This window comes from Paramisgurnus dabryanus, chromosome 6, assembly GCF_030506205.2.
Source record: "Paramisgurnus dabryanus chromosome 6, PD_genome_1.1, whole genome shotgun sequence".
Taxonomy (NCBI): domain Eukaryota; kingdom Metazoa; phylum Chordata; class Actinopteri; order Cypriniformes; family Cobitidae; genus Paramisgurnus; species Paramisgurnus dabryanus.
Genome location: NC_133342.1, coordinates 47,125,944 through 47,146,875, shown reverse-complemented (window position 1 = coordinate 47,146,875; position 20,932 = coordinate 47,125,944). Strand labels below are relative to the sequence as shown.

The following is a 20,932-nucleotide window of genomic DNA, read 5'->3' as shown; positions in this document are numbered from 1 at the left end:
TGTCTAGGAGAAACATTTGACACATTTAAGAGATCTCATTTGTGAATTTTATTACCCGTGGGACTTTCTCTGGAAAATAAAACTGAAAGGGTCAAATATGAAAGGGGATTTTGCTAGAGAACAAAACATGTGAATTGTGTATTCACCCATGCAGTGTGTTGTTCATTACACAACGTCTACCAAACACAGTGCTAGTATCCCGGCTGACTTTTAAGACTTCAGATGATCAGATAAGTGAAGGCCTAACCACAGAGATTTATACACATGCACAAACACACTGAGTATGCATTCAGTTCTCCCAAACACACTCTCTCACACGGGCTTGTGGGAAAGAAGTTATGCTGAAAATCCCCTTATACTGGGGATGAGTGTGTTTCTGTTTTCCTCCCCACCTCTCCCTCTCTCTCCATATCGCTCTGTCTCATGTTAGATCCTGTCTGCTTCAGCAACGTCTGAAACCCCACCTCCTCTCTCTCTCTCTTTCTCTCTCTCCACCCCATCTCAGGCGGTGTGGAATCCTGGCTGTGTTTAATTGCAGAGTGGCAGCCAGGCAAAAGATCTGAGGGACAGATCGGGAATCACACGGAGCCGCTGCGTCTGTCAACACTCTACAAGCCCCAGTCCTGAGAAAGGAAAGACAGAGAGGGTAAAGAGAGGAAGTGTTTGGAGTTTGGGAAAGGGAGAGTGAGTCAGAGCAGGGAATTTTTACGCATGGGAACGAGCAGCTCTTGGAAGAAGGCAGAGAGTTATAGAGAGGCTTTGAGAGAGGTAGAGCAGGAAAGGGGTGGAGAAACGGTGAAGTAAGACCTCAAGTGAGTGAATTAGAAGAAGGAGAGGTGGAGGAAAAAAACTGGAGGGAGGGAAAGAAAAGAGGCCCAATGCTGGAGAAAGAGCAACAAGCTGCTTTGGGGAAGAACGTGAGAGCGGGAAAACAAGAGTAAGTTAGAAAAAATAACTAGGAGGAAGGAAGGGGGGGAGCGAGACGGGCAGAACAAAAAGTTGAAGGGGGAAGTTGCGAGAGAGAAACAGTATGTGTGAGAGAGCAATAAATGAGAGCAGACGTTAGACGAGAGCTGCGCAGATGAGAAAAACAGTCGCTGTGGATGGCCTGGGTGGAGAGAGAATGTGGAGACCAGTTGCTTTTTAAGTCATTTGACCGGACGGCTTTTGGACTGGTATGCACTCGGACAATACGATATCGGGCCAGCGTGAGTTCCGGACACCATCCTGCCATCTCTGCCTGCAGCATGAAACCGCACGGCCCCAGAGCATACTGAACGGATCATGTCTGCGCGTGGAGTCCGGAGTATCACAGCGGACGGTCACCCTCCCGTTCCCAAAAGACTTGGCATTAGCCGACTACAGACCAGAGAGGACGGGAAGCTGTGCGACCTCTTCTCCACGCCAGGTGTATGCTGAGGAAATTCGCCATCCATCTTACTCCTGGGGGGATGTGAGGCCGGGCAGGTGGGATTGGCCATTAGACTCCCCGCACGCCCCCTGCACGTGCGTAAGGGAGATACGCAGAGAATGCGGCTGCGTCCAACGATGGTATTATCCAGAACGCCCCTTTAATGGACGCCATGCCCCGCCAAACCCAAAGATCAGAGGTCAAAGGTACTATAGGGAGGTCTTGTATGTCTCGGAGCAGCACTACAAGGGTCACGATCAAGGAGACGAAGATCTACGAGAGCCTCAGTGGGACAATCGTGCATCTACCTATAATGGACATTGCCAAAAGAGACGAGTGTCTTTCAAGAGCCACGAAGAGCGGCACGGGATCGACAGTCTTGAGACTAGCAGACAATCGAGTCCAAACAAGCCACGTTATAACGGGACAAACTCTGGACCGACAGCTTTCTTTCCCACCGAGGTTCCCCCGAGCAAGCTGGGTCACTCGAGGGTACGTGGATCCAAACATGGGCTGGAATTAAAAACGTCTACGGAGGGTGAAAGTCCGGAGAATCATGGTAACCAGAGGAAGAGTCAAGGAACAGTACGTGAACAGATCAAACAAGTGGTCACAGAGCTAGAGGAAGTGCTGGGTGGTCTCAAAAAGGTCCAGTTGGAGATGAAAGAGGTAAGGATACAGTACATTCTGAACTGATAAAACTATACAAAAAAGTGAGGAGTGTTGTATAATACAAGATGATAAAATCCAATGGGTGACAGGATGAGGTATAAGAGGTTTTTTTTAAGCTGTACTTTTCTATTTGAGGAAGTATTTGTGAATCACTCTGAGCTAGAATTGAGATAATGAGGTTTGAGATAGGATTTTAATAAGCACAGAAATTCGACTCCTGAGGTTATTCAGGATAGACTCAACATGTGATCTTAGCAAACATATTCATTTTGACAAGCATTAAAACAAAGCAACTGTCAGTGCCTCTAGCACCTGATACTGACCCAGAACGCAGTTGATAGAAATCCAGTTGTCTTTCATTTCAATTGGAAATGTTTTATATACAACCTTCCTTAAAAGCTTATTGTGGAGAGGATATTAAATCTTGTGAAATGGAAGTGGTCAGTCCTTAAGTCCATCAGAGAGGCCTGAAAGAGGATAGAGATCTTAAAATCAATACCGAAAGATAACTTTGGATATATTCTTATTGACATTAGTAATAATGGACTAGGCAGGGCCTAAGGCATTAATTTAATTATTTAGATATGTACTACCATGCAAAGGCAAAGAGCTCAGCAGGTTTCTTCTTTGCATGATGCTCACCTGTAAAAGTGTGCAGTTTTTTAGAAAGTTCATTTAAAAGTTAAATGCGCAACTGAGTGAAGTAATCCATTGCTAGGTTTGACCTCTCTTACGAAACATTGCTTTGTTTGTCACCCCATGTTGCTTCAAAACCATGTGACGGTTAATTTCCAAGCAGTCACAGCAACACAGTCATTTACTAAAAATCTGAAATCTAAGCTTTCAAATCTCATTCGTAGACTTTAAACTCAACAATACACGATTGTTTTTTTCAGACTCGTTATTAACTTTGGCACACCACACTCACAATAAAAATGAAGGTGCTTCACGATGTAATAGCATTTTGCAAAACCTTTAACATCTGAGGAACCTTTCTGTTTTGCAAAAAGTTATTTGCATTAAAAAGGTTCTTCAGCTTATTAAAAGGTAAGAAAGGAATAGTTCTTTAAAGATCCTTTCTTTGAGGAACCAAACATGGCTCTTCTATGGCATCGCTGTGAAGAACCTTGCACATCATTTTAAAGAGTGCATATTTGAATGCTTTGAATCTTTGCACAATAGGTATTGCATGACTTCAGAAGATCTGTAATGTGTCACATGAGTATTTTAATAAAACTTTGTGCTGACAGAGATGTAATATACTGTAAAAATAAGAAGTTACGTAGAATTTTAAAGAAATAAATAATTAATAGTTATATAGCTAATATTTATAATCATTCTTGTTTGCTTAGGTTGTCCAACAGATTGACATTTTGACATCCAACATTGACCTTAGTGGAGAGGAACCAAGTCTATCCAATGGCTACCTCCACGATGCACGACATAGGAGCAGTAATTACACCAACTCTGTTTCTTCTGGTGTTCAGGAAGAATCACCAAAAGATCAAAGTGACACAACACCAGAGACTTCTGATTCCTCTATTGCCCATTACCAGCTCGATGTGGATATTGTTCATATTAACGATCCTGCAGCGATGAGAAACCACACAAACCTTTCTCCTCCTGACCAACGATCAATCACAGCTCAAAATAACAGCAGGACTGTCGTCCAACAGAGCTCAGAGCTTCACGGGATGAGGAGCACAGCCAATGGTACCTGCCTACCACACCGAACAAACAAAGTCAAAACTAACAGGCACCAGCATCATAAAGGAGAACTGGAAAATCACAGGCCACCTTTTTCACTAGTGAGTAAGAACCACCGGCCTCCACCTTATCCTCAGAACGGCCAGGTGAAAACACAGACAACCCCCTGCCCTGGAAAACATAAGACAATCTCCTCTACTATAGTGTAGAGAGACTGAACTTACCATCCCAAAAAGCCTCTTATAACCGAAGAAGACAACACACTTAAACACACAATAACAGATGCAAATGCAACACGCACACACACGTATTCATTTACAAAAGATGTTTTGCCGAAGGACACTTGGTGACAAAACTCAGGGTAAGTGAGACACATCTTCAGATGTTTTTGTGTCTATTTATATGCACATGTGTATGTCTGCATTTGTGTTGTAGAGTTTTTATTACATGCGAAGATGTTTTTTTCTGTCACCAGTTTCCTTCAAGACCAAATTGTCTATCCATAATATTATTTAGCTCTGGATTCTTACTGCATGTGAACAATTGTCTCATTTCTTCAAAGCAATTTTATGAAAAACATCAAAGACGAGACCCGTACCTCAAAGTCTCCTGAGCTTTTAAAGGGGCCACATTTTCTGTGTTTACTTCTCAAATGTGCTCCATATAAAAAATGTCTGTAATAAGACTTCTGATGCGTCTCATTGGTCTTGTGTTTAAGGAAACACTCCCATAGCTGTTAAAACTGCCAGCATCACCGTGATTGTTTCCACTTTACTGTTTCCCAGAAGAAAAAAGCATGTCGGACACTACTGAGTCAGAGACTGAAGACAGTCTACACAATGACTCAGTGTTACTACAGCTCATGAAAGATTTCTGCCATCTGCTCCTCTGGCTAATATGGTGTCAATATGCTGCTCTGGCTTCCTCAGATTACCGAGAACTTTGTTGTTTGGCCTCCAGGCAAATCTTCTTTATGACATTATTTCACAACTTTCGTTTTGTGCCAGCCTGGTGCTCGAGTTTTGGGGGAAAGCTGAAAAAAGCTGTAGAGCACCATGTGGTTCATCACTGAGGAATTCAGGACACAATCAAGAAGGTTTGAGAAGCGTTCTATAAATGAAACTTTAGTTAATTTGTGGTTGAATCACTGATTATATCTGGATTTCTGCTCTAGGGCCAGATGTTATTCTGATAGAGGACATTATTACCTAATGCATCAATGAGATTAACTACATGTTTACTGAGAAGTACTTGCACTACAGGAAAACTCTCCACCACAGTGCAGGATTGTTCTGTGTGGATGCCAGTGTGCTCTCAGTGCCTGGTAGTGTTTCGGGTGGTTACCAGTGTGATCTCAGTGGTTACTAGGGTGTTGTGGGTGGTTGCTAGGGTTTATTGATTGGTAACTATAGTTTTCTGGTTATTGGCTAGTGTGTTTTGAGTGGTTGCCTCAGTCTTTTGGGTGGTTACTAGTGTTTTCTGATTGGTTACTAGGGTGTTTTGAGAGGTTGGTAGGGTGCTCTGGTAGTTCCTATGCTAGGATTTTTATGTGGTTGCTAGTGTTCTGGTTGGTAGCTATGGTGTTCTGAGTGGTTGCTAAGGTGCTCTGTTGGTTACTATGGTGTTTGGGTGGTGGTTGCTTGGGTTTTCTGAGTGGTTGCTATGGTGCTCTGGTGGTTGCTAGGGTGTTCTGCGTGGCTGCTGGTAGGGATGTTCATTTCAGTTCATTTTCCCTACTGACAACCGCAGATTTTAATATTAAATTGTCATTGTATAAAAACACAGTAGACGGTTGTCTGTGACCAGGTAAAAACAATACAAACATTTTATTTAATTTGAAAGTGGAAAAGATCAACAACAGAACCAGGAAACATTACATTATTAAAGAGCATGCGATCAGTCCAGAGGATTAATATCCAAAGAGGGCAATTTTTTTCTTTTTCATCTACCATAGTGGCCATTTCACAGCAGGACACATTTCAAAAAGTTTTGCTTTTGTGTCTTCTTTCTCGGTTTGTGCAAAAATGGAAATGTTTATGGTCAGGGTCTATGACAGAGGGAATCAGCGATGGTCTGGCCACTAATGTGCGGACACATGCACGTCTCCGTGCAGCTTCCTAACCATCACGGACACATATGCCACACAAATGATTTCTCATACAAATAATTACTTTACCAGACTGTCAAGGCAGCACTGATTCACGTCATTTACAAGACATTCCCAAATTAAGAATAGAAAAGTGCTGAAATGTCTGTAGGCATTTGTTGACACTCAGCATGCGGTAACAAATATTTTTTTCTTTTAACTGATTGTATTAATCGATCATAAATCCTTACCCTCGGTTAACCGGTCAATATGAACATCCTTATTTGCTAGGGTAATGTTGTGGTTGACAGGAGCTGTGTCCCAATTATAAGGCTATTCTTAATCTTAGACCGATTGTGTCACAGTAGCGAGACAGGCTAGTAAGAATGTCCAAATTCAAAGGATGCTTAACATGAAGCCTCAAAATGCACTGTTAAGGATAAAACAAATGGATTTTTCACAGCCGAGGCTATCCCAAGATTCATTGGGTGCCTGTAATGCCCTGGATATTTTAAAATAAACAATTACAACTTTATTTAAAAAAGGGTGAATTTAGTTTCTTGTCACTGTTTTAGCATAATAAGTTATGTTTTGTATTAATATTATTCTGTGTATGTGTTGCGTATATTTCTAAGGTTGATTAATTTGATATACTGTTGGTTAGTTTAATCTACATCAACGTGTCATATTTTCTAAATTAAATTAATATTTAATATATTCCATATTAGTCAGAAGCGTCTCCGCTATGTCCACCTGACCGGCACTGCGGGCACGTACAGATGGTGACGCAAATTATGGATCCTCCGAAGGCTAGACCGTCTCATTTCAGTTCTCTTGGTGGACTTCAGAGGCTGCCACCTTCAAAGACTGAGTGCTCACCTTATGAGGTTGCGTCCTTAGAAGGTCGCAGCCCTTGAATTGGGACACAGCTAGGGTGTTCTGGGTGGTTGCTAGGGTGCTCTGGTGGTTGATGTCCTGGTGCTTTCTAGGGTATTGTGGTGGTTGACAGGGTGTTTTGGGTGGTTGCTAGGGTGTTCTCAGTGGTTGCAAATCTATGTGTATGATGGTCTCTGGATATGATTTGTGATTATGTTACCTGTTTTGACATGTCAGGTGAATATCATAAGTCTGATCTGATCACTAACTTCCACAAAAAAAAAACGTGATCTAAATTATGCTTCTGTGCACCACAGCTTAAGACAGTTTAATTGAGTTAAAATACAGAAAAAACTCTAAATCTGAGCAATAGTAATAGTGACGCATAACTTACCAAGCACAACCAGTTTCCTGTTATCTCCTGTGGTGTGGCTAAACAGTGGCTAAACTTAGCTTAACTTTGTGTTTGTGTGTGTGTGGTGGCTCTGATAGTGGAATGCTCGAAAAACTTAAATCTGAAACTATTCTTACTATAGACATATTTTACATTCCTCTTGGTTTGAAGTTAAAAAGGCAAATGTGATCTTAGTGAATGTGGTGGAGAACAAAAGGAACTGATTTTTGCCTGCTGGGATGTGGAAACAGTGGTTTAGGTTTGGCAGTGAATGATTGTTGTCCTCTAGTGGATGGTATGCGTCTGTGCAGTCTTGTGTTTCTACCGTATAGTTTTCAAGCAAGACCTTGTATCTGGTTTTCATTAGAAACCACTTGGCCGCGGGCCTAACCGAACGAGGCGAGCTCTGCAATATCTGTGATGGTCACATAAACACGAGCACTTTCAGACAGTATTTACAATGATGGCCACCCACTATCTGGCAGGGCAGAACAGCTGGCTTCATGACACAAACCAGGAAGTAGATGCTGCGAGCGATGGCCACGATGACCGGCGGATGTTTTGGTAGACGTGTGTTTACAGAGAACGCCCACAGCTTGGTGCCTTCTCTCTGGCTGAACAATGTCTTTCTGAGACTTTTCGGGTAAGCGTGTCTGATGTAAATCTGATGTAAAAGAAGCCAGATGCAGGTGATGACAATCATTTCCATTGGCTTTCATCTGAATTCCCAAAATCTGATAGCAAACAGTGAGTATCCGATAACCTTTCAGACGTTTCTCTTGTGAAAAGACCTCTGTAAAGTCGTCTTAGGAGGCTTGGATCCACTACAACTTTTTTAAGTTTCCTATCATGTTTAGATTGATATCTCTATACTCCTACAGTAGGTCAGCACACATTTGAGGCTATTTATAATTCTTATGAGGAATTTTAAGGAGACAGTGACGCCTGATGCATCTTCATTATCAGCTGAATCACCAGATTCGGTTTATTTCTCATGCAAAAGATATTTTAGAAAGAACCATGAAATAGATATAGATGTGCACCAGACTGTTTGACTTACAGGTAGGTGGATAATGACATGTGTCTGCGAGTACTTAGGCGGTCTTCAGTTCAGATGTTGTCTTTAACGCCTTAAAGATGAGAACAGATGATGTAGACACTTTAGACAGATTGCATAAAGTTTCATCCACACTGCAGCATAATCCGTCCAAGCCGTGACCAATACAATTTTTGTTTTGCGTCTGAATGCTGATGCTAGGGTTAAATTTCAAACTACGACAATGACAGATTGTGCATGCGTCTTCAGATTACCCTTGATAAATTGACTTGTTTTAATAAAGCTGTGAACTCTTTTACTCCCAAATTTATGCAAAACCAGCCTGCCAAACCGATAAACTCCTTTATGGGTTTGGGTTCATGATGTATGGAGACGGTCAGTGGGTGGTCTGAGACTATAGCAGTGATGGAAATTACATTGAACAAATGTCAGAATACAAACAGCTGAATGTCAGCCAAGCATTTAGAGAATGTTTCAAACTTTCTCTCTGTTTCTCTCCTGTCATTTGAGATTTTAGTTATGCTTCATTTATCAGCTTGCTTCAGACGTTTCGAGAAAAAGCAACACAAATATCATAATTTCTACAATAAAATGAGTGTATTAAAGTAATGTAGCATATATTTGTAAGATTATTATAGAGTCAAAAGCAAAACTTTAAAGGACCCCTTAGAGAAGAATAAGGGACCCCCCAGTACATCAAAGTAACATTTGGATTGGATTTACATACTTTGTTAAGATGGTTACATTGTCTTTAACATAATACTTTCCGGTCACATTTTAATTTTATATTTTATTTTTATGAATAGATTTTTTATGCTCTTCATTTTTAACAAGTTTACATTTTTATTATTTGCCTAGTGATGTATTTTTTATGCCTATTTTAGTTTTTTTTTAATTCGAACAATATTTGGAGGACCCTCTTTATTACCACCATGGACCCCAATGAGACCCATGGTCCTTAATATAAATGGACCAGTCAGCATCAACCCCAAAAACCCTAGCAACCACCCAGAACTGCATAGCAACATTCATATATTATAGATTATATGCTAAATGATCAGTAATTGAATTAAGCTAATTATTCCTAATCATTTCTAAAGTCTATTGTTGTACTGCAGCTATTTAAAACCTTTTAAATCAACAGGATGGCAGTATTACAGTCTTGATAAAGACAGCAGACTGCGGCATGAGTAAAATCGTGCCTGATGCAATTTGTTACCCTTAACATTGAGCCAAACTGAGCATATAAAGTACATCAATAAATCGCATTTGTAAATGAGAGCAATCTTGGCTTTAGAACAGGAAAGGATAAATGGCATTACATTATTTTAACACATAATGTGTGTCCTTGACGAAAGTTGGGTTGGAGAAAACACAAGGGTTAAAAGTCAAAAGTATCATACAGTTTCACGGTTGTATTTTGTTATTATTGCCTTTTAGGCCTTTCAAATTTTTTGTTGGCAACTTTTTGTCTTTCCCTGATCTGGGATCTGAGCCAGGTAGACACTTGGGTATAAGCATCGATCAACACGTTTGAAAGGGGCATTTGTATAATGAATTTGCCCATGGCTTGTGTTGTGACCATGTCAGTGATGGTTGGAGACTAGAGAACAGCATGTAATGAAAATGTCTCTTTTATTATGCAGGGATTGATGCCACAAAGCTCATCTGAGGACAGAAACACTCCGAACCAAAGGGCAGTGACTGTATTTCCCATGGAAAACTCAAGAAACATCTGGATCTCAGATCTTCTTCAGCGTTTCATTGCAGAGATATTTTGACATATCTCTGCCTTTCAACATTACCGAAGATATACATAATTTAATATATAAATTACACAGCTGTCATATTTCTTCTCATGTTGACTTTGACCCACTGCATTTTAAATGAATGTTTATCATCATAACAATACTTTTCCTGTACATCATGGCAAATCTAATGGTTGTGTTGCTCTTTTTCTTATTTATGCATTTTCTGACTGTTGGACAACAGAACGTCTGTATGGTTGGATTTATAGGTTAAGTTAACATAACATTTAAAGCAACACCAAAGAGTTTTTTTTTTTACCTTAAAATTACGTTTCCAAAAAAGTTTCAGTCGTTCATCCACTCGAAACAGGGTGAACGGCACTTTCACATTCGCTTTGCAGCCCTCTATCGGCCAAAACCGCACTAAAGAAGTTTCCAACCGGTGAGTTTGAGTGAAAACTACAAAAACTTGCTTTACGGCAGACCTACAATCCAATCAGAGCCAGCTATGCTGCAGTATTTACGACAGTGGTAATGGACAATTCCGCTTCTAACCTGTAGGGGGAGCAAAGAGCAAACACTCTTTAGTGTTGCTTTAAACTTTATCTCATCTCATAAACTTTATCTTTAGTCTTGAGCTCTTAGATGTATGCAAATTATTACCAATGTTCGTGTGGATTTGAAAGACTGTGAATATATGCTGAAATGCTTTACCATTTCTTAATAATGCCTTATATTGAAAAGACCAAAGATGGACATGTTTTCTTCAGAGAAGCTAAAGGATGTATACAAATGTTAAGCTAAATCTAAGCTAAATCTAATATTATGGCCTGAAGGCAGCTCACTAAACCACATCTGAAAGGTTGATAAAGTGAATAATCTTTACACATCATTGAAGCTGTGGACTGGAATTATTTAAGCAGTATTTAAAGTCATTTTATTGACTGTTGTAGTCTTGTGTTTTTACCCTGTGGTCAACAGAGGGCGCTGCAGGCCACAGAACATTATAATGGAAACGGTTTATAAACGTGTACAACTTGAAACATGAAATAAAACATTGTTTCAAACATTTTTTTAAATGTGTACAGTTTTACATGCTTCTCTTAAAAATATTTTGGGTGAAAAATTACGAATAATTAAGATGTTTATCTTTTGTATATATATATATATATATATATATATATATATATATATATATATATATATATATATATATATATATATAGTTTCATAGTTTATATATCATAATTTTTTGGGGTCAATCTGTTCTCATATTTAGTTTTTGCAAATGGCATATACTATTGTGTAATATTATCGCACACATAATGACTGCGTCTTTCCAGTCTGACATTTATAACTTATATTTTGACATATGTATATATTGTAGTTCAGGTCTCATTGGGGTCAGTATTGACAGTGTCTGCATGTCTGTTTATTTATATCTTGTCTGAGAGTTTCCACACTTCTCTCTGAGAGACCCTTCACATCCCAGCATGCATCTGTTCAGGGGTCTTAAACCATTTCACACATTTACAAAGAAACATTTAAATGTCATTCCATTGGATAACAAAATATCAAATCAGCCAGTAGTGTCACAACATGTCAGAAAATCCTAAGAAATGTATTTTGCTTAAAATCATCTAAGAGAAGTGTGGTTTAGTATTTTTCCATGACACACTTTAAGATACTTAAGTTGACTGTATTTTATCATTCAAACTTCTTCATCTAACAGATTAATTACGAGCAGCGAGTAATTATTTATAATGAAATCAGCCATTGAGTCCTGCCCGGCCGGCGGATGTCTTAGGTTCATTTCATTCATTGACCTGCTCATACGCCACAGTCCTGTGATTTTTCACTACCCTCTCTAATCTCTCATCTGTACCGCGGGCTCCAGCCAAAACTGACAAATATTGAATGTGTATGAGTCACTGTGACCGCTTACTTTGCCCAGAAAGACAAATGGGCCGGATTATTCAGGGGTGAGTCCTCGAGTCTAGCCGCTAAGTTTCTGTAGGCTAAGCGAGCGTGCGAGGTCAATCAAACAGACTCATTTCCCTCGGCCTGAGCAAACAGCTAAACTAAATGGATAATTTGGAGAATTTTTTATTTAGTTAAACAGAAAGCACCACGTCTCAGCAATAACACAATTTACAAGACGTACCCTACAAATTAAGGTTTGGAAATATTGGACTAGGCATATTTTCATCTGTATACCCTTTAGAGAAACTGAACAGTTAGAAAGTCTCAAGATATTTGAGTAAACAGTCTTGCTCTGAGCAATCACAGCATTATGCTTTCATTGTAAGATATGTTCATGCACTGTAAACCCGGATAAGTTCTACTAACTCAAAAAATTTGAGGCAACTGATTGCCTCTATTTTTCTAAGTTTGCCAAGTTAAAAGTTTTGAGTACTGACAACTTCAATTCAAATCAAAAAAATGTATTTATCTAAACTTAGATAAAGTCTTGTATAAATTAAATTATATAATTCATGTAACTTAAAAAGTAGTAGTTGTTTTACTTAAATATTTTGTGGCAACTGATTGCTTTGCTTTTCGTAAGTTTCCTTTACTCAAATATCTACATTTTACAACTTAACAGAACACTGTAAAACCCAAGTTCAGAGTACTCAAAATATTCAAGTTTTGTTCACAAATCACAGAAACATATCATGAGACTCATGTAAAGTTGATACCAGTGAAAGTGTGTTGAGACTGAGCTCAATGCTGACGTCCACATAGGAATTGTTTATAAGATAAAGCAACACATTATTGACCTAAAGCCTAAGCACAGGCACTACACTTCTGAACAATGGTAAGCACAAAACTAAAAAATAGCAAACTTTTCTAAATATCCAAGATAAATAAATGTTTAACACTACTGAGTCTTTTTGTTTACTAAAAAACACATAAATATCACTTAATTTCAAAAAATGCTCTCGTTTTGCGGGCTCATGCAAAGCATGCTGGGAACTGAACCTCCTCAACCAATGGTGTTGATTTAACTTTAAAATGAAGTAAATTTGCAGTGACAGACTCTTTCTTAGCTTACCTGGCAAATTGAACTCATCATAACCACCAAAAGTTTGTAATTATTTGCATCCAAGAGCAAATTCATCCGTTTAAAACACGTCTGAGTGCCCTTTCAATGATGATGTCACTTTTTGGTAAAAACCGCCACTAGAGGGCTTTTGACTTAAAATATTTAATTATGGTTGAATCTACTTTTCAAGTTCCCTAAACTCTTTACCTTTGGTGTAGTTGTAAAAACTTAAAAAAAGATTTACTTAAATCTTAATGATAGATGTTGAATGAACTCAAAAATAATAGTTAGCTAAACTTTTTGGCACATTTTGAGTACCAGGTACTTTCTATTTTAAGTTAGTTTTACTGTTTGGTTTTACAGTGTGGGTTTGCCTATTTGGTTTGCTGTCTTCAAAGGGGACTCGAACTTGAGGCTCGACTCGAGCTCTGAACTCAAAACCCTCCAATAATGGTTCTGCATTGAGAAAAAAATTTAAGCCAATATGGAGGAAATGGGGAGGATGAGAGATGTTTGAAGAATTGTCACTTACATACTTTCATATGATGATTGACAGGACTGAATGTTTAGGCTCACATGCCTCCTATAGAGTTTAAAAAGAGATCTCAATAAAATCCCCCCAACAAATTATTGTAGGTGTCAATATGAACATTTCTCATCAAATTTTCCAAATGATTTAGGTAAATTAAGGCCTGTAATCTTACTCTAGGTCAACAAATATATTTATGTCTTAAGAAATGTTCTAGGACTAACATCTGAGGTAGCATTGATATTTGCATAAGGTGGAGACACTGTAATGGTGAAGAGAAGAGTGCATAAAGACAGATGAAGAGATGAAAAGCAGGATGCCTCAAATGACAGGGACCTGTTAATCATCACACACTGAAGTTACACAAAAAACTAAACTCACCACTGAGCACATCAAAGACCTTCTCTTATAAAAATTAACCATGCTTACCTTGGAAAACCTACTGACTATAGTTAAACCATGGTTATCACAAAATACTGATAGTTGTGCTACTACAAAACCATGGTTTAACTGTGGTTACTGAAGCAAAACCATGATTTTGTCATTAGTAATCAATGTGCCAGAAAACCATGGTTACTACAAATAATAATAATAATAAAGCAAGGGAATACCATGGAATGTTTTGTAAGTTAACTTTAACACAAGACTGGGTGAATGTCCACAAATCTTGAAACTAAACAGAATTAATGTAATAAAAATGAAGTCAAGCATAAGTTGGCATATTCAGCATGATTTAGACAGACAGATGTTAAACAACAAATTAGTTTTTGGATCATCAGACCATCATCACACACAATCCTCAAAACCAGCCTTGCTTTCTTTCACAACAACTGAATGTCATCAAAAGTTAAAAACCGCTTTTCCAATCATGTAGCTTTGATAGAAACACACACACATTGCTTAAACTTAAACACACACATGCACACTGCAATGAACACGTCCTCTTTTACACACAGTCTTTCTGCTGTCAGAGTCTGCCTGTCAAATCCGTTACAAACCAGGGCTGATGTTTGCTTTAGGATGTGCACATGATGTCATTCTCACTCTGCCTAAATGTTTTTAGGCCATACCTGTGTGAAGAGGAACAGGTCAACATCCTGAGGAAGTGTTTAATACAACTACTTCCTGTCTTTAACTTAACTAAAATAGCAATGTGACGGTAGTGCCTTAAAAAGTAGGCTGTATAAAAATGTATATTTGCAGCAGGGTAAATAATCTGTAAATAAGCACTGAATAACTCTTTTAGTCACAGACATTAAGCCACTTCAGGTTTTTAGTCCAATACTGTATTATTTTAAATAGGGAATAAATACACCAAATACACCAGTTGTTGCTTCAAAACCTAATGAGATACTTAAATAGACAGGACTGAAAGTTGCATCACTTGTGCATCTCAACATAAAGGCATGCAAATTTCTTTACCTCTTTTGAGGATAATGATTGTTTGAGCAGGATTGCATGTATGCGGCATGGAGAAGTCAATCCCATAATGCACTGCAACAAGTGCAAAAAGACCATGTGAATGAATTCTCATAGCTTAGTTTTTGTTACCAACCTAAATATATTGTTTAACTTGGATTGTGTAGGTGAAATCCACATAATTAAAAATACGCAGTAGATATACACTCACCTAAAGGATTATTAGGAACACCTGTTCAATTTCCCATTAATGCAATTATCTAATCAACCAATGACATGGCAGTTACTTCAATGCATTAAGGGTGTGGTCCTGGTAAAGACAATCTCCTGAACTCCAAACTGAATGTCACAATGGGAAAGAAAGGTAATTTATGCAATTTTGAGCGTGGCATGGTTGTTGGTGCCAGAGGCCGGTCTGAGTATTTCACAATCTGCTCACTGGGATTTTCACGCACAACCATTTCTAGGGTTTATAAAGAATGGTGTGAAAAGGGAAAAACATCCAGTATGCGGCAGTCCTGTGGGTGAAAATGGCTTGTTGATGCTAGAGGTCAGAGGAGAATGGGCCGACTGATTCAAGCCGACAAAAGAGCAACTTTGACTGAAATAACCACTCGTTACAACCGAGGTATGCAGCAAAGCATTTGTGAAGCCACAACACGCACAACCTTGAGGTGGATGAGCTACAACAGCAGAAGACCCCATCGAGTACCACTCGTCTTCACTACAAATAGGAAAAAGAGGCTACAGTTTGCACGAGCTTACCAAAATTGGACAGTTGAAGACTGGAAAAATATAGCCTGGTCTGATGAGTCTCGATTTCTGTTGAGACATTCAGATGGTAGAGTCAGAATTTGGCTTAAACAGAATGAGAACATGGATCCATCATGCCTTGTTACCACTGTGCAGGCTGGTGGTGGTGCTGTAATGGTGTGGGGGATGTTTTCTTGGCCCACTTTAGGCCCCTTAGTGCCAATTGGGAATCGTTTAAATGCCACAGCCTACCTGAGCATTGTTTCTGACCATGTCCATCCCTTTATGACCACCATGTACCCATCCTCTGATGGCTACTTCCAGCAGGATAATGCACCATGTCACAAAGTTCGAATAATTTCAAATGGGTTTCTTGAACATGACAATGAGTTCACTGTACTAAAATGGCCTCCACAATCACCTGATCTCAACCCAATAGAGCATCTTAGGGATGTGGTGGAACGGGAGCTTTGTGCCCTGGATGTGCATCCCACAAATCTCAATCAACTGCAAGATGCTATCCTATCAATATGGGCCAACATTTCTAAAGAATGCTTTCAGCACCTTGTTGAATCAATGCCACGTAGAATTAAGGCAGTAATGAAGGCGAAAAGAGGTCAAACACAGTATTAGTATGGTGTTCCTAATAATCCTTTAGGTGAGTGTATGTCCACCTACATATGGACATGTGTAGTCAGTGTCAGATATCCTGTTTAAACATTTCCAGTTGACCGTATAACCTCTGGTGTGTGTAATATTTATTCAGTCTAATGTGACTCCTGCACTGTCAGCATGTTTTACAGCTGATAATGTTTATGTTCTGTATGTTAGTCGAGGTGTCTGCCAGTTGTTTAAGTAAACCAAACCAAATGTCTTTCTGTCTCCAGGTTGTGCTGTGGGGCTCTCCGTCTAAAACTTTTCCCCTCATTCTTTAAACTGAATCAGCTGCTGAGGAATTTCAATACTCTGTGTGGAAAACACTATACCAATGCAGATGTGTCAGTGTGAATGACACACACACATGCATGCACACACACAAACATGGTAAAAAATTGGTTCAACTTAAAAAAGTTTTTGAATTAATTCAACTTAAAAAATAATAGTTGACAACAACTTTTACAAAAAAATTGGAGTAATTTTAAAGGTGCCAAGAATGGATTAAAATAAAATGTTAAAGCCTCCCCAACATAAAAAAGCACTTTTAAATGTGTTTCTAGACGAAATGAGTCGCCAGTGTGTGTGCAGAAACATCCTGTAATTATACAAATTCATCTATTCTTCTTTGTTTAGTCTCGTTTAAACCGCAACAGTCACACAAAACAACTTTACAGACACAGTCTGGGGATACCAGAGACATTTTTATATCACTGAAAATACCTACGTTAGCAGCCCTTTAACTAGTATTTAGCGCTAATTCAGCAAATAAATACAGGTTTACATTCTACGGCACCTTTAAGTTGAATTAACTCAACATTTTAAGGCAACCAGGTAACTTAGTTTTTAGGTTGAACAAATAAATCTTTTTAACAGTACAGACACACATAGCCTAGAAGGGTACATTGGGAAGAGTATGCCATTTGAAGGGGTCAACGTATGTAAAGCACATGGTTATTTTTTTATTATTCTGTGTAAGCCTCTCTGAAGTGAAATAGCTTGTGTGGGACAGTACTAGTTTAAAAACAAACTGCAATTTGCAAATTAAATACTAAATATTTTGCAAGGGGGTGTAAACTTATGTGCTCAACTGTATTTGTGTCTTTAACAAAATAAAAAGGTCTAGACAGAAAAATAAACATCATGTGATATAAGTTCTATTACAGTCATTAACATAAATTGATTTTGGGATGTCTTCATTAAGGTCTCTGCGTTTGCCATGCGCTCTGGAGATACCGATGGACTCTCACCACATGTCCTCTGCTGCAGCTGTACAAACAGTCATCTCTTCACCAGCGTGACAAATTTGAGAGGAGCAAACTGCTTTGAAAACAGAAGCACTTCCTCCATTGACTAAATGTGAGCGAGAATCTTATTTAATTATGTTTTCACAAAGATCCTTCTGTTAATTGATAATAAAGAATGATTTATTTCAGCAGCTCATCTACTGACCCAAGCGAGACGGTAAATAAGTTGTTGCTGTTTATTTTCCCATTTTCTGTCTTATAAACAGTATAGAAGCAGAACTCATCTGTCGTTTCTGAGTCAATATTAGACCAGCACAGGCCAGGAGAGAAGAGGAAATGGCTTTTTCCAGACAAATTCAAAAACACAGAGAATCTATTCTGACAGAAAATAACTCAGAAGTGCCAGAATAAATGTCTTGTTCTCTGTTTATTTTTATTCCTCATTACAGCTAAACTTGGATTACATGTTTTTTAATTCTCTTGAGTCTATGACATTATCTGAAGTTTGATCATATTATCATGTTCACAATTTTTTTTCCTAAATTTCCCCAAAAGTCCATAGGTGTCCGTGTAAATTTGTTTATTCTGGTTAAACAGATGGATGAATAATGCCTAGCTGATGAAGTTGCTCTACCTGCATTACTTCTTTAGTGAAACTGGCTGACCAGAGAAATGTGTGACACTATGAGATTTGTTTTTCCCAATAAAACTCATAACACAACTCTCATCCAGTCTGATGAGTCCTGATTTTAAATATATAGGGGTGGTTTTCCAGACAGGGATTAGCTAAAACCAGGACTAGGCCTTAGTTTAATTAGGAAATTTAACTAGTTTTACCAAACATTTCTTACTAAAAACATTACTGTGTATTTTGAGCAAAACAAAAGGGCACTGATGTATTTTAAGCAGTGGCGGCTCGTGACTGCTCTTCTGAGGGGCGCAAATTCAAAATATGTGTTCAGAGTGTCATGTGTGTTGCTCGTGTTTTCAAAATATTTGTTTGTTGTGTCATGTGAATTATGTGCATCACGTGTTTTGTCAAAATAAGTGCCTGCTGCACAAGCGCCAGAACCGTTTATGATAAAAGGGACTGTAACATTCACAAAATACACGCAAGACACTCCCTTAACAGTAAACTCTGATTACACATGAGATTATGCAAGTATCTGGCAAACGTGAGCGTCTCTTTTATCATAAACCCTTTAGATGGATCTGCAGCAGGCACTTATTTTGACAAGACACATGATGCACATAGATTCACTCAACGCACCAAACACATATTTTGAAATTACGAATCACACATGACGGGCTGCATACATGTTGTGACGAACTTCGCGTCGTGCGCTCCCGAATAAAGAAGTCACTGCCCGCCACTGATTTTAAGATAATGTCAGTGCAAGCGGTTTTCAGTTTGAACAGCCCTTACATTTATTTAAGTTTAGGACTAGTCTAATCCCTGGCCGTGAAACAACCCCTATATGTTTAATGTATTGCTCCTCAGTCTCTATTCTCATTCCAGGTTTCAATTTCTTACAAATGAGCTTATAAAATATTTCAAATGAATGTTTTATGTGTGGCACGTAGACATGTGCATGATCATAACATAATTTGGTTGCACAAATGGCTGGATGTATGTTATAAAATGTAATAAAAGTGCTCAAAAGGTTCTTCATAGCAATTTATAACAAAAAAAACATTTTTGGTTCCTCAAAGAGTCATTCAGTAAAAGAACCCTTTAACTTTTAATGATCCTTCAGATGGAACCATTTAGCCAACAATGGTTCTTCTATGGCATGGTGAAGCAATTTATTTTTAAATTTGATGTAAAAGTGTTATTGTAAATGAGCTTTTATTTAAATGTTTTGCATGAGGAACACAGGTGGATTCTTTGTAGAGTAGATGATGATTTTGGAATAAAAGAATAAATAAATTATTGCCACAACATTTCATCTTCCATATCCTGTTTAAAGAGAAACCGCAAATCTAGAGGAGGAAGAGTTCGACACAAAAGAGAGATTCATTCATTCATTTATTTCTTCATTCATTCAGGTTTGGCAGACACACGGCTGGAGGTTTAATAACATCTCAGCTCGGTCTTCACAGGGCACTGTCAGTAAACAGGCAGAGATTCTCCTATCAACCTGATGAAGTCACAAAGTCTATACGGCTGTAAACTTTATCTGGCCAGTCTTATTTACACTAACACTTCAAATAAAGACTCCAGTTAGAACAATAAAACCCATGAAAGGCACTCAAAATATTGGGATATTTACGTTTCAGAAATCCTCCTGCAAAACATCTGAGACCATCGACAGAGGTTTCTTTATTAAGAGGCTTCTGGTTTTTAACTTATATGAAGCAACTTAAAGAATTACTACATTTTAATAAATACATCCCAATAATTTATTCACCCCCCGTGTCATCCAAGATGTTTACTGGATGTCTTTCTCTGTTCAGTTTTGAAGAAATTAAGTTTTTTGAGGAAAACATTCCAGGACTTTTCTCTATATAGTGAACTTTAGTGGATCTCAATAGTTTACAGCTTCAGTGCCGTTTCAAAGGGGTTTAAAACACACCAAACCTTATCTAGTGAAAGCCAATGTTGACATTTGAAATCACCTAAACAAAAACGCCCCTATCCCAATAGTAACTGGACCTTCATTTGATAGACCCGCCCCACACATACGCAACCCAGGCAACAATGTCGGTTAGTAGACACGCACCTTACTGCTAATTGGCTACAAGTGTGTATCGGTAGTCGGCCCGTGAAAGCATTTTTCAATAATCGTGCACCTCGCCTTTAAACCACAACTTTTCGTCTTGCACTAGATGTGTGATGCAGCAGCGTGACCTTACGTATTACGCAATCACGTTGAAAGGTCAAGGGTTACAAATGTGAAACCCACACTTGCAGACCATTTTAAACAATAAACTGAAACAAAGACATTAATTTGTATCATTCCACATACAACAACATCAGAACGCTCATCTTCCTCCACACTTGTAAACACTGGAGATGTAGTTTTGCATCCCTCACGCATGAGGCTGACGAAAATCTGTGTTTTAAAAATACTTTTTTTTTTTTTTTTTTGAAAATAATGATTGTTTCACTAGATACGACCTTATGCCTCAGTCCAATAAAATCCACTATATGGAGAAAAATCCAAAAATAATTCTCAAATAAATAAAAATTATAATTTCTTCTTAAATTAACAAAGTCACATGGATGACATGGGGGTGAGTAAATTATCAGATTTTTTTATGAAAGTGATATATTCTTTTAATGCAGAGATTGACAGTAATTAAGCATTTTTACTCTACTCAATTACATTT

General features: G+C 38.4%; 1 protein-coding gene across 1 annotated transcript; it reads left to right on the top strand.

The window, feature by feature from the left end:
* Window positions 1-492: 492 nt before the first annotated feature.
* LOC135767214 (uncharacterized) lies at window positions 493-11,020 on the top strand. Its single transcript, XM_065276876.1, has 3 exons — window positions 493-2,080; window positions 3,436-4,151; window positions 9,850-11,020. Exons 1-2 carry the CDS (start codon window positions 1,178-1,180, stop codon window positions 3,997-3,999), a joined length of 1,467 nt encoding a protein of 488 aa, XP_065132948.1. The 5' UTR covers window positions 493-1,177; the 3' UTR covers window positions 4,000-4,151; window positions 9,850-11,020.
* The last annotated feature ends 9,912 nt before the right edge of the window (window positions 11,021-20,932 follow it).